The sequence below is a fragment of the Musa acuminata genome, chromosome BXJ2-10, assembly GCF_036884655.1.
Source record: "Musa acuminata AAA Group cultivar baxijiao chromosome BXJ2-10, Cavendish_Baxijiao_AAA, whole genome shotgun sequence".
NCBI classification, from domain to species: domain Eukaryota; kingdom Viridiplantae; phylum Streptophyta; class Magnoliopsida; order Zingiberales; family Musaceae; genus Musa; species Musa acuminata.
This window is the reverse complement of record NC_088347.1, coordinates 3,069,142-3,082,063: the sequence shown is the minus strand read 5'-3', so window position 1 is coordinate 3,082,063 and position 12,922 is coordinate 3,069,142. Positions and strand designations below refer to the sequence as shown.

The 12,922-nt window shown below is 34.6% G+C and overlaps 1 protein-coding gene across 1 annotated transcript; it reads right to left on the bottom strand.

Moving 5' to 3' along the window:
* Positions 1-1,414: 1,414 nt before the first annotated feature.
* LOC135626004 (pectinesterase inhibitor 12-like) lies at positions 1,415-1,978 on the bottom strand. The gene has a single exon (XM_065131195.1). The coding sequence runs from the start codon at positions 1,976-1,978 to the stop codon at positions 1,415-1,417; it is 564 nt and encodes a 187-aa protein (XP_064987267.1).
* Positions 1,979-12,922: the final 10,944 nt, after the last annotated feature.

Genomic DNA, 12,922 nt, shown 5'->3' with positions numbered 1-12,922 from the left:
AACTATCATCCGATATTGATTCGACTTCTGTGTTGGCACTCTGTTTAGCATCAATGTTGGACGACCTTACGGTCGACGTGTCGGGCTGACAAGTATGCATTGAAGCATGGTTACATGTATCATTAGATTGCTTACATGTATTAACCCTTTATCAAAATTTAATTTAAACTAGCATTCATCTCAAAGCACTTGATAATTTCAATTACATTTTATCAATATATTTTCTCAATAAGTAAGGAATTGAGTTTAATATTTTACTACGCTTATGTATGTAATACTTTATTTTTAACTGCTCGTTTCATATTTCTTCAGTAATCTTAAACTTATGCATCGCACAAAAATGAGATGCTAAAGAAATAATATAGTTGTCATATACAAAAAGATTATTGAGAAATGGACGATCACATATGAGTCGTATCACATACTACATTTGAGAAATTAAAATTATTTTATTAACATTATGAGAAACATATTCAATTATTCGAATATGGTAATGATTATTCAATTAATAAAGAATTGAATTTCATATTATATACTGTGTATCATTCGTTACAAAGAACAATTACAAAATACGGAGTCCATGTCATTTTATTTTAAAATTTCTATTTAAAGTTTTAGATATTATTTCTTACTTTTGTGTGCTCGATGAGCATTAGATTACTTGATATTATAGAGATAGTACGATTCCAATGTATAAGGTCGTATCAATAATAAGAAATCATATATGAAGTGACTCTCATATTTCATATGATTATGCTCGTTATATCAGTTTACTAAAGAAAATCACCGCTAAATTCTTAATTTCTTATAACGAACCAACAATCTAAAAACCAAAAATTTATAATTGCTATTGGTGTGAGAAACATCATTAACTATTTTCTAATAAATATAATTTTCTAAATTGACAAATGATTGAATTTGACATTTTGACATCTATAGAACCTACAAAATTAAATATCATTTGCACACTATTTCGTTTATAGTTTTTTGTTTATAACACTAAGATGATTCGTAATTTCATGCATTGAAGGGTGTATCAAATTAGTTGATATGATGGAAACAACATCAATGTTACACACTAATTCATCCTCTTTTATCATAGCCAACATCAATGTTACATTCTTCTTAATTTCCCATAGCCAACCAAAAATCTAGAAACAATTTATTCAACATTGATATTAATATTAGAAACTTTTTAAGTATGTTACATTGTTCCCAATAAATAAATTGGACCAGCTTCCATTAGCAAATATATAAAAACAGAAAAGAAAGTTAAGATCACCCATTAATAATAGATATCATCCACTTAAAAACACACCAACTCCATCCTTAATTTACTTTCAATACATAAAAAGGACTTTCTCTACCACCACCACCACCACCAAAACAGAAAGAAGACCACTGCAGCACCCAATCAAGGCCCTTTGGAGAAGATCAAGTGGGCAAGTGCCAATGCATTGCTCACTATATGCATCAAGGTACCATCTTGCTTGCACAGGGGGTTTGGCGCAGGTATCTCCGTGAAAGCATCATCGCAGGTGCTGTAGTAAGATATGACTCCGCTCAGCATGCTGTTGGCAGTCCCTTCATCGCGTGCCTTGATGGCATCACTCCCCTTCACGAGATCATCCAATGCATCACCATACATCTTGATGCAGATAACCAAAGCCTGCTTCACGCTTTGGCTGCCGGATGGTTTAGCGGCTAAATGTGATGCAAGATCCTTCACGGTCTGTGTGCGGTCGCTTGCCATATGAATGTGCATGCCGAGTAGAGATGCAGCATCGATGACGGCGTACGCATGGCCGTAAGTGTGGGCTGCGTTAATGCAGAGAGATACGTAGTCGGTGTGAGAGCAGATGCTAGCGATGTTACCGTCGTCCTTGCAGGGACCGTGGCCACCAGGGGAGGAAGTGGCAGAGGCGGGGGGGAGGAGGGAAGAGGAGAGGGAGAAAAAGATGAAGAGATGGGTGGCCATCATGGTTGCTGGTTGAGAAATGGCAACAGAGGCGACGACTAGAAATGGGGGGCAGACTGGATGAATAATCGGCGAACAACACGCTTAGCCTCAACTTTATAACTGCATTGCCTTCTCTTCCTATATTTCACACTTGCATCGCTTAATTATTGGAAACTCTTATATTCTTTTGTTGGAGAAGGTGTTAATCGATAAACTAAATGATTTCATTGTAAAACTAGTCAATGGATGATTTCTATAGAATTAAAGGGTTAATGCCCAAATGCATGAAACATATTCCAGATTTCAGAATCATTAAATAAACAGAAAAGTTTGCAGTCCATGCTTTACAAAACAAGCATGTCTTAAAGAGTGTGGCCCCTTTGTCCCCTCAACCCAAATGTCACTATGTTTGTTTTGCAGACTCCTTTGCATCTTATAACTTTAAGCATGGACCATATTGATGTTCAATCCATAAACAGTGAGTGTATAAGAATACAGCGTTGATTTTTCTTTTTTGTTTTTCCATTAGATGAAAATTTTGTGATGTATATGTTAGATTACGTTGCCTTATTAATTAGATAAGATATATTATAAATATGATTAGATTCTTATTATAAATATTGATCAATTTATTTAGGAGATAACTTGACGGGAGAAACTCTAACTTATCTTATCCTCTATTCTCTCCTTAAACGGGACCTCTAAGGTTAAATAAGAATTAAATTATTTTTCTCAATCTTCATAATCCATCAATCTAGATGGTTATATATCTTCTTGTAGATTGATATCTCAAATCTAACGATGGGGCGCCGGTAGATCATATATGATTTATTCTTCTGAACAATAATGAAAAGTACCCATCGTAGTATTGTTAGATCTAATTTTATTTAATTTTAATTTTAACATAATTTTTTTTGTATTACAGATAACATGATTACAGATTTTATGTTAACAATGGATATTATAGTCTAGGTTCTTAAGATCAAATATATTATATATATTATTTTTTATTACGATGTATGTGTTGAATCTCAGATTTTGATAATAAAATCAATTGATGGGTTAATTGATCTAATCCATATTATTGAGTTAAGTGTGCAAGATTAACTACGATAGCTTGAAGATATAAAGCAAGTCTATCAGAGTCAAGTTCAATGGGTGTTCGAGAGTCCGCCGAGAGTCCGAAGTTTTATCGGAAGTACGGCCGGAACCAACCGAGAAGAAATCGGGAACTTGCCGAAGTTTTCGGAAGTCCACCGAAGAGATCGTCGGAGGTTCACGGAGATTACCGAGAAGGTTCGACTACTTGCTAAAGACTCATTGAACTCGCCACAAGATTGGGAGCCTATTGGTAGTCCGTCGGAAGAAATCCGAGGGTGTATCGGAAGTCCGCCGGAAGATCACCGGAAGGAAACTCGACATTGCCGGTTAAAAACCTATTTAGGACTATGTCTTAATTTCATAGTTTGTATATAATTAGAATTAGGATTAAGGATTAATCCTATAACCTGCTTAGGGGCCAACTCGGCCCTAATATAGACTGGTTTGGGCCAAATTAGGAGCCCAACCAGTGACCCGTAAGTTCGGGCAGTGGCACCGCCCAGAACCTGAAAGGTCGGGCGGTGGTACCGCCAGACTAGGCAGTGGCACCGCCTAGCACCCGGCTGGACTAGGTGGTGGCATCGCCCAGAACCCGATCGTTCCGGCGGTGGCACCGGTAGTACATTGTTAGTATCAAACACTAATAGGCGATGGCACCGCTAGCACCGAGAACCCAAAAGTAATTCAAATTTGGAGCCCAAATTTGAATCCTCTTAGGGCCTATAAATACATCTCAATTCTTAGTAAAGACTACACCTTTTAAAAAATTAAAAATTGAGAAAAAGTGTTAGTAAAGTCTTTAGCAAAGTCTTATTTTTTCAATAGCTTAAGTGTTCACCTCCCTCTTTCTCTTTGAAAAATTTGTAAGAGTGTGAACCACTTGTAAAAAGGTTGTAAGAGGGGTATTTGGTCCTTCTCCTTCAAAGTGATTTGCTAGTGGAAGTTGGGAGCCTCATCAAAGAAGGCTTCGTAAGTGGATGTAGGTCATTTGACCGAACCACTTTAAATTATTATGTTCCTTGAATGTGTGAGTGTTTAACTTTCTGAAACCTTTATGTACATAGTAGCAAGCTTTTGGATTTCATCTCCTTACTTTACTCAAGCTACTTTTACTAAGTCATTCTTTGTTGAATCGAAATCTCTACACATTTACGAAATCATTTTCAAACTTATAAGTTTTAATCCGCTGCACTAATTCACCCCCCCCCCCCTCTTTGTGTCGCTCCGTTCCTAACAATTGGTATCTAAGCAAGGCTCACTCTCATATTTGGTTTAATACCCAAGAGAGATGGCTTACTCCGACATGCAAGATGATCACTCTATTACACGTCCGCCTATGTTTAATGGGTCGAATTACATGTATTGGAAGACTCGTATGAGGATCTTTCTTATTTCCATGGATTTTGAGCTTTGGAATATTATCAAAAATGGATTTCAAAAATCTTCTCTTCCGATAAGCGAATGGGATGAATTGGAGAAGAAGATTTTTGCTTTAAATGCAAAGGCTATGAATGCCTTGTTTTGTGCACTTGACAAAAATGAATTTAATCACGTTTCGATTTGCGATTCGGCTTTTGATATTTGGAGAACTCTTGAGGTCGCTCATGAAGGCACTAGCCGAGTGAAAGAGTCCAAAATCAATATTGTTGTGCATTCTTACGAACTTTTCTAGATAAAACCAAGTGAGTCCATCGGAGACATGTACACCCGTTTCATGGATATCATCAATGGACTTAAAGCTCTTGATAAAGGTTTTTCTAACTTTTAACTAGTAACTAAAATTTTAAGATCCCTTCTAAAGAGTTGGGATCCAAAAGTTATGGTCATTTAAGAGGCCAAGGACCTTAAAACATTTCCTCTCGAAGAACTTATTGGGTCTCTTATGACCTACGAAATGACATGCCATGCTCATGAAGAGCTCGAGAACCCTCTTCCAAAGAACAGGAAGGATATGACACTTAGAACACAAGAAGACCACTTAAAAGAAATATCAAGTGATGAGGACAGTGATGATGACATTGCACTTTTAACTCGAAAATTTAAAAAATTTATAAGAAAGAACAAATTTAAAAATGACAAAAAAAAAAAACTTGAACATAAAAAGGACCATGTAATATTCTACGAATGCAAGAAGCTAGGGCACTTCAAAAATGAATGCCCCCAAGCCAAGAAGAAGCAACCGAAGAAGAAGAAAGCTTTAAAAGCGATTTGGGACAACTCAAGTGATTCCAAGAATGAAGAAGCTAGCAATAAAGAGGAGGCAAACTTCACGCTAATGGTTTTAGGAGAATAGGTATGTGATTTAGTTAATGAAGATTTATCTTTCGATGAACTTTCTATCACTTTCTATGAATTATTTGATGAGTGTAGAACTATTAGTAAGAAGTTCAATCTATTAAAGAAAGAGCATGCCTTAGTACAAAATAAGCTTGATAATCTTTAAACTCCTCCATGCACTAAGTGTAAAAACTTAGAAGCAATAAAAGATGAGAATTTACTACTTAAAGAGACCTTAAACAAGTTTAAAGTTGATAGCAAAGGCTTAGACATGATCCTTGCAAACAAGGGTCACGTCACAAATAGAAGTGGAATTGGTTTTGTGAGAGGATCTCACCAAAATCCTACCACCTTCGTTAAAGGACCCACATTACATATTTCACCTCATTTGAAATGCAACTTTTGTTGTAAATCCGGGCATGTTGTTTACAAATATCCATTTAAGAAAATTAGTCCACATAAGTTGATATGGGTTCCTAAAGGAACTAGAAATAATTCAATGATGAATGATAAAATTAGTAGATCAATTTTTGAGGCACTCAAAATCAAATGGGTACCTAAAAACCATCCTATTTTGTAGATAAACTCACAAGCTAGAAGCAAGAGATGGTATCTTGATAGTGGATGTTTAAGGCACATGACCAAAGATCCATCTCATTTCTCTATGCTCACTAGCAAAGAAGAAGGGTATGTTACATTCGGAGACAACAACAAAGGTAAAATCATTGACAAGGGAACCATAGATAACAAATCAAGTTTTTCAATTGATGATGTGTTGCTAGTTGATGGATTGAAATATAATCTCTTAAGCATTAGTCAATTATACGATAAAGGTTACATCGTTAGATTTGAATCTAATATGTGCATTATTGAAAAACCAAACAATAACATATTAATGATTGCCTTCAAACAAAATAATGTCTACACCATTAACCTTGATAAACTTAATAATGAAATGTGCTTTTCCATTTTAAATGATGATGCTTGGCTTTGGCATAAGGGTATTAGGTCATGCAAGTATGAAACTAATATATAAGATTTCATATAGAGAGTTAGTACGAGGGATTCCGAATATGAAATTTGTTAAGGACAAAGTATATGATGCTTATCAACTAGGAAAACAAATAAAAACTAGTTTCAAACCAAAAAATCAAATTAGTGCCACTAGACCATTGCAATTGATCCATTTGGACTTATTTGGACTAATTGACACAATAAGTCTAGGAGGAAGCAAATATACCTTCGTAATTGTAGATGACTATAGTAGATACACTTGGACCTATTTCTTGGCTCACAAAAGTGATTGTTTCAAATGTTTCTCTAAATTTTGTAAACTTACTCAAAACGAAAAAGGCTTCATGAATTCATCAATTCGGAGTGATCACGGTGGTGAATTTCAAAACCATGACTTTCAAATTTTTATAAATCAAATGGATATAATCATAACTTTTTCACTCCGAAAAATCCTCAACAAAATGGGGTAGTTGAAAGAAAAAATAAAAATTTACAAGAAATGACAAGAACCGTGTTAAATAAACATAGTCTACCTAAGTATTTTTGGGCCGAAGCCATTAATATGACTTGCTATGTCATGAATAGGGTTCTAATAAGACCATCTCTATAAAAAACTCCCTATGAATTATCAAACAACAAAAAACCAAATATTTCTTATTTTAAAGTTTTCAGTTGCAAATGCTTTATTTAATGATACCTCGAAAAATTTGATGCTAAATCCGATGAAGGCATCTTTCTTGGTTACTCTTCCATTTATAAGGCTTTTCATATTTTTAACAAAAGAACATTAGATATAGAAGAGTAGTTTTTAATGAAAATTTCAAGTTAAAGAAAAATGATTTGGATGATGATCTTGGTTTTGATAATTTGAATTTAAATGAACCTCCTCCTCAAAATAACAACTTGGATATATCTTTTTCCGAAATTTCCTTACCCAAGGAATGAAAGTATGCAGATGCTCATCCAAAGGAGCTAATTATAGGAGATACATCAAACGGGATTCAAACTCGTTCTTCCTTCAAGAATTTTTGTGCTAACGCTGCATTCGTTTCTCAAATTGAATCTAAATATATTGATAAAGCCTTAAAAAATGATTCATGGGTTATTGCAATGCAAAGGGAATTGAACCAATTTTAGAGGAATGAGGTATGGAAGCTTGGAAGCTTGTTTGTAGACCTAATGACCATTTAGTCATTGGTACTAAATGGGTCTTTAGAAACAAGCAAGATGAATGTGGTATCATGGTTAGAAACAAGGCTAGACTAGTGGTCAAAGGTTTTAACCAAAAAAAATGTATCGACTACGAAGAGACCTTCGCTCCTATGGCTACATTAGAAGACATTAGAATGCTCCTTGCTTATGCTAGTAGTAATGATTTTAAACTATTTCAAATGAATGTCAAAAGTGCTTTCTTGAATGGTGTTATTTCCTAATAAGTGTATGTTGACAACCTCCTGGATTTAAAAATTCTCTTCTTCCTAATCATGTATTTTGAGTGACTAAGACTCTCTATGGCTTAAAATAAACTCCTAGAGCTTGGTACGAAAGACTTAGTTCCTTTCTTATTTTAAATAATTTTACAAAAGGCAAGGTTGATACTATATTGTGTATCAAACATTTTGAAAATAATTTTTTTATTGTTCAAATTTATGTTGACAGATATTATTTTTGGTTCTTTGGATGAATCACTATGTGACTCATTTGCCAAATGTATGAGTCATGAATTTGAAATGAGCCTAATGGAAGAATTAACCTTCTTTTTAGGATTACAAATTAAACAACTTAGTAATGGTATATTTCTTAATCAATCTAAATATACATTAGACTTATTAAAACGATTTAACATGGATGGTTCAAAAGCAATAAACACTCCTATGAGTACTTCCACTAAGTTAAATATGGATGAAAATGGTAAAAACTTTGATCAAAAAATGTATAGGGGAATGATAGGTAGTCTACTATACCTCACCGCGATTAGACCGGATATCATGTTTAGTGTAGGACTTTGTGCTAGGTTTCAATCTAATCCTAAATTATTTCATCTTAAAAGTATTAAAAGAATTTTTAGATATCTTAAAGGAACTCCCAATTTAGGATTGTGGTATCTGAAATCCGTAAATTTGATTTAATAGCTTATGTAGATGCCGATTTTGGCATATGCAGGATAGATAGAAAAAGCACATTCGGAAAATGCCAATTTTTAGGATATGTACTTGTTTCTTGGACTTCCAAGAAACAAAATTCGGTTGCACTATCTACGGTAGAAGCCAATTTTTAAGGGTTAGACAACCTAAAAGGACTGATCCAATTCCCCCACTAGTAGAATACCCCGAAACACCAATTTTTAGAGGAAATGAATCTCCTCCTCCTAATCCCTTTGGTACAGCAGCTTCAGAATCAGCTCCTACTTCATCTTCTGAAGATCTCATTATGGCAAAATTACATCAGATCAAATCTCAACAAGAGCAACTCAAATCACAGCAAGAGCAAATTCAATTATAGCAAGTTAAAATTTTGAGGAAACTACAATAAATGAATCAAAAGATATATGTCATGTATAAGAACTATTGATTTCCTCCTAAGGATTAATCGATATGTCTTCTTATTCTGCTACCTTGACATGCGATCCTTGTATGATTAATCTTAATGCCAAGTGAAAGCTTTGTCAATTTTTTTTGCCATCTCCTTTTTAAGAATACTGAATTTTTCTAATAAGATGAATTTTGTATGATCAATCTTAATGTTGAATTCCTTTTCTAATGATTTTATGATCACAAATTGTACGCTTAAAGTCTCATCTCCTTTTTGTTGATGACAAAGGGGGAGAAGAATGAGCAAAAGATTGATGACTTGTGCAAATGTGATAGCATGACTTATATGAATTGCAAAAGCTAATATGTTGTGTAATGCAAATGTCTTATATGCATCGCAAATGTGATAGCATGACTTATATGAATTGCAAAAACTAATGTCTTATATGCATCACAAATGTAATAGCATGACTTATATAAATTGCAAAAGCTAATATGTTGTGTAATGCAAATGTATTATATTCATCGCAAAAAATGTCTTATATGCATTGTAAAATTTTTTGAGAATATCGTATTATGAAAGTTTTTAGATTGGTTGTCGCTTCATCTCATGATCATATGAAATTATGCCTTACATTTATATCATGAGATTCATGTTAAAAGTTCATATCTCTTATCGAAATGTTAGTTGTCTTTTATCATTTGACTTGAAAATAATTTTCATAGCTTGAAATTATGAGAAATACGAAGTTTCGTATTTGCTCATAAAAAATAACGATGAGTTCAACGGATATAACTTATCAGTTTAGGCTTGAATTCAAAGAGATTGAATTCAAGTGTTTTTATCTTCTCATTATATGGCATATAGATAGGGGGAGTTATGTTTAACTCCGTCATCAATTGATTGTCATCATAAAAAAGGGAGAGATTATTGAATCTTGGATTTTGATGATGAAATCAATTGATGAGTTAATTAATCTAATCTATATTATTGAGTTAAGTGTGCAGGATTAACTACGATAGCTTGAAGAAATAAAGTAAGTCTACCGGAGTCAAGTTCGATGGGTGTACGAGAGTCCGCCAAGAGTCCGAAGATTTGTCGGAAGTACTGCCAGAACCAACCGAGAAGAAATCGGGGACTTGCCGAAGTTTTCGGAAGTCCGCCGAAGAGATCGTCGAAGGTTAATGGAGATCATCGAGAAGGTTCCGCTACTTAACAAAGACTCGTTGAACTCGCCACAAGATCGGGAACCTGTTGGGAGTTCGCTAAAAGAAATCCGAGGGTGTATCGGAAGTCCGCCAAAAGATCGCCGGAAGGAAACTCGATGTTGCCGGTTAAAAACCTACCTAGGACTATATCTTAATTTTATAGTTTATATGTAATTAGGGTTAGGATTAAGAGTTAATCCTATAACCTAGTTAGGAGCCAAATATGTCATAATATAGACTAATTTGGGCCAAATTAGGAGCCCAACCAATGACCCATAAGGTCAGGCAATGGCACCGCCAAACTGGGTGATGGCACCACCCATAACTCGAAAGGTCGGGTGATGGTACCGTCGGACTGGGTGGTGGCACCGACCAGAACCCGAGAGTTCCGATGGTGGCACCGCTAGTACATTGTTAGTGTCAGACACTAACAGGCGGTGGCACCGCCAGCACCGGGAACCCAAAAGTTATTCAAATTTAGAGCCCAAATTTGAATCCTCTTGGGGCCTATAAATACCACTCAATTCTCAGCAGAAACTACACTTTTGAGAAGTTAGAAATTAAGAAAAAGCCGTAGCAAAGTCTTTAGCAAAGTCTTATTTTTTCAATAGTTTAAGTGTTAAACTCCCTCTTTCTCTTTGAAAAATCTGTAAGAGCGTGAACCACTTGTAAAAAGGTTGTAAGAGGGGTACTTGGTCGTTCCCCTTCAAATTGATTTGCTAGTGAAAGTTGGGAGCCTCATCGAAGAAGGCTTTGCAAGTGGATGTAGGTCATTTGACCGAACCACTTTAAATTGTTGTGTTCCTTGAATGTGTGAGTGTTTAACTTTCTGAAACCTTTATTTACTTAGCAGCAAGCTTTTGGTTTCATCTCCTTACTTTACTCAAGCTACTTTTATTAAGTCATTCTTTGTTGAATCGAAATCTCTACACATTTATGAAATCATTTTCAAACTTACGAGTTTTAATCTGCTGCACTAATTCACCCCCCCTCTTAGTTCCGCTTTGATCCTAACAGTATGTTAATTCGATATTATTGATATGTTTTGTTCTATAGCTAATTGTGAACAATGAAAGTCGCTGAAGGGTTGTGTACCACCCCGCAGCCGCACATTATGGCCATGCGCAGGCAGATGTCCACTTATGAGCGATGGCTGCACAATGCAGCGTGCGTGCCGCAACGGCTGCGCTGGGCAACATGCGCACTGCAGTGCAGGCGGCGACGGCAGCTCGCGGGTAGGAGCCGTGCACCGTCGGTAGTCACCCGCAACTAAGGCATGCCAAGGCGACGACCACGTGCAGCCAGGCAGCGGTGCACCGGCGACGGTCGTGTGCGGCTAGGCCACACCAAGGCGGCAGCCATACATGGTAGGAACCGCCGCAGCGGCCACGCACAGGTAGAGGAAGCCTCACGTAGGTAGTGCCACGGCCGCGCGCGAGCAGAAGTAGCCCCACGCCACACGTGCAAAGGTGGCAATGCTGCAAATTAGATTTTTGGACAAAATTATAGTTTTGCCCCTAAGGTTTCCATTTGGATAAATTATAGCTTTGCCCTTATGTATTTTATTAATATCCTTTAATTCTTTTAACATATTTATAGTTTTACCCTAGAGGCTAGGGTTTTGCTAAATTATAATTCTGTATTTTATAAATTTCATAATTCTAATTTATGTCCTATCAACATATTTACAGATTTATTCTTATCAAATTGAGAATTCTAATTTATATTCTCAATTACAAAATTGATAAATATGATATATTATAATTATGATTGAATTTGATCATGATTATATTTTTGGTTATTTGATTGGATTTAATTTTGATAAAAAAATATAAATTATGATTTATTTTTATAGTTTTCTTATATGAATTATTGATTATATGTTTAACATGTGGTAAATAAAATCAAATTATTGTTCTTGGATATTCATTTGGTTATTCACATGTATATGTTTGAAATTATGAAATAATATTTATCTTTCACAATAAGACATGATTTATATATTATCATGATTATCATATGAGTATTTTTTTTTACTGATTAATATTCAATAATTATTATGGTTGTTATTCTATTATTGAACTACTTCAACATGAATCAAAATAAATAAATTTATAAATATTATTTATAATTTATCTTCATAAGTTTTATTTGACCAATAGTTATCAAAGTAGCTTGGGATGTAGACTTATGATATGTGAATTACAATAAAAGCTTTATCATTTATAGGATGTTTTAAATTATATTTTATATTTTTGTATTGGTCCCACAACCACCAAAGTGACATAAACCAATAATTTATAAAATATATATGAAATTAATCCTAAATGATATTAAATAAAATAATATTTACAATAGCAATATGAATTATGATAAAGAAATTTGATGAATATTATTTTAATTTATCTTACTATGTTTTATATGATCGGTAGCTACCAAAGTAGCTTGAGATGATAGGTTTATGAGATATGAATTACAATAAAGTCATTGATAAGATATTTTAGATTATATTTTATCTTTTTGTATTGGTCCTGTAGCCACCAAAGTGACCTAGACCAATAATCTATAAAATACATTATTTAATATATCAAGATCTCATGGAGGCAAAATATAGACATTTTAATCTCATTCATGACTTTGAAGTTGTGATAGTGATTCTTAACAAGAAAAAGTTTTTGAGGCGTGTTGGAAATGTTGGATGCTGCTCTCACAACAGAATTGTAACAATTCTCATGAAATACACTTTTAGAGAAGCAAACTATGCACTACAATAACATGGGAGAAAGTTTTTATAGAGCCAGAGTATTTATCACTAGAACTACAAAGAATG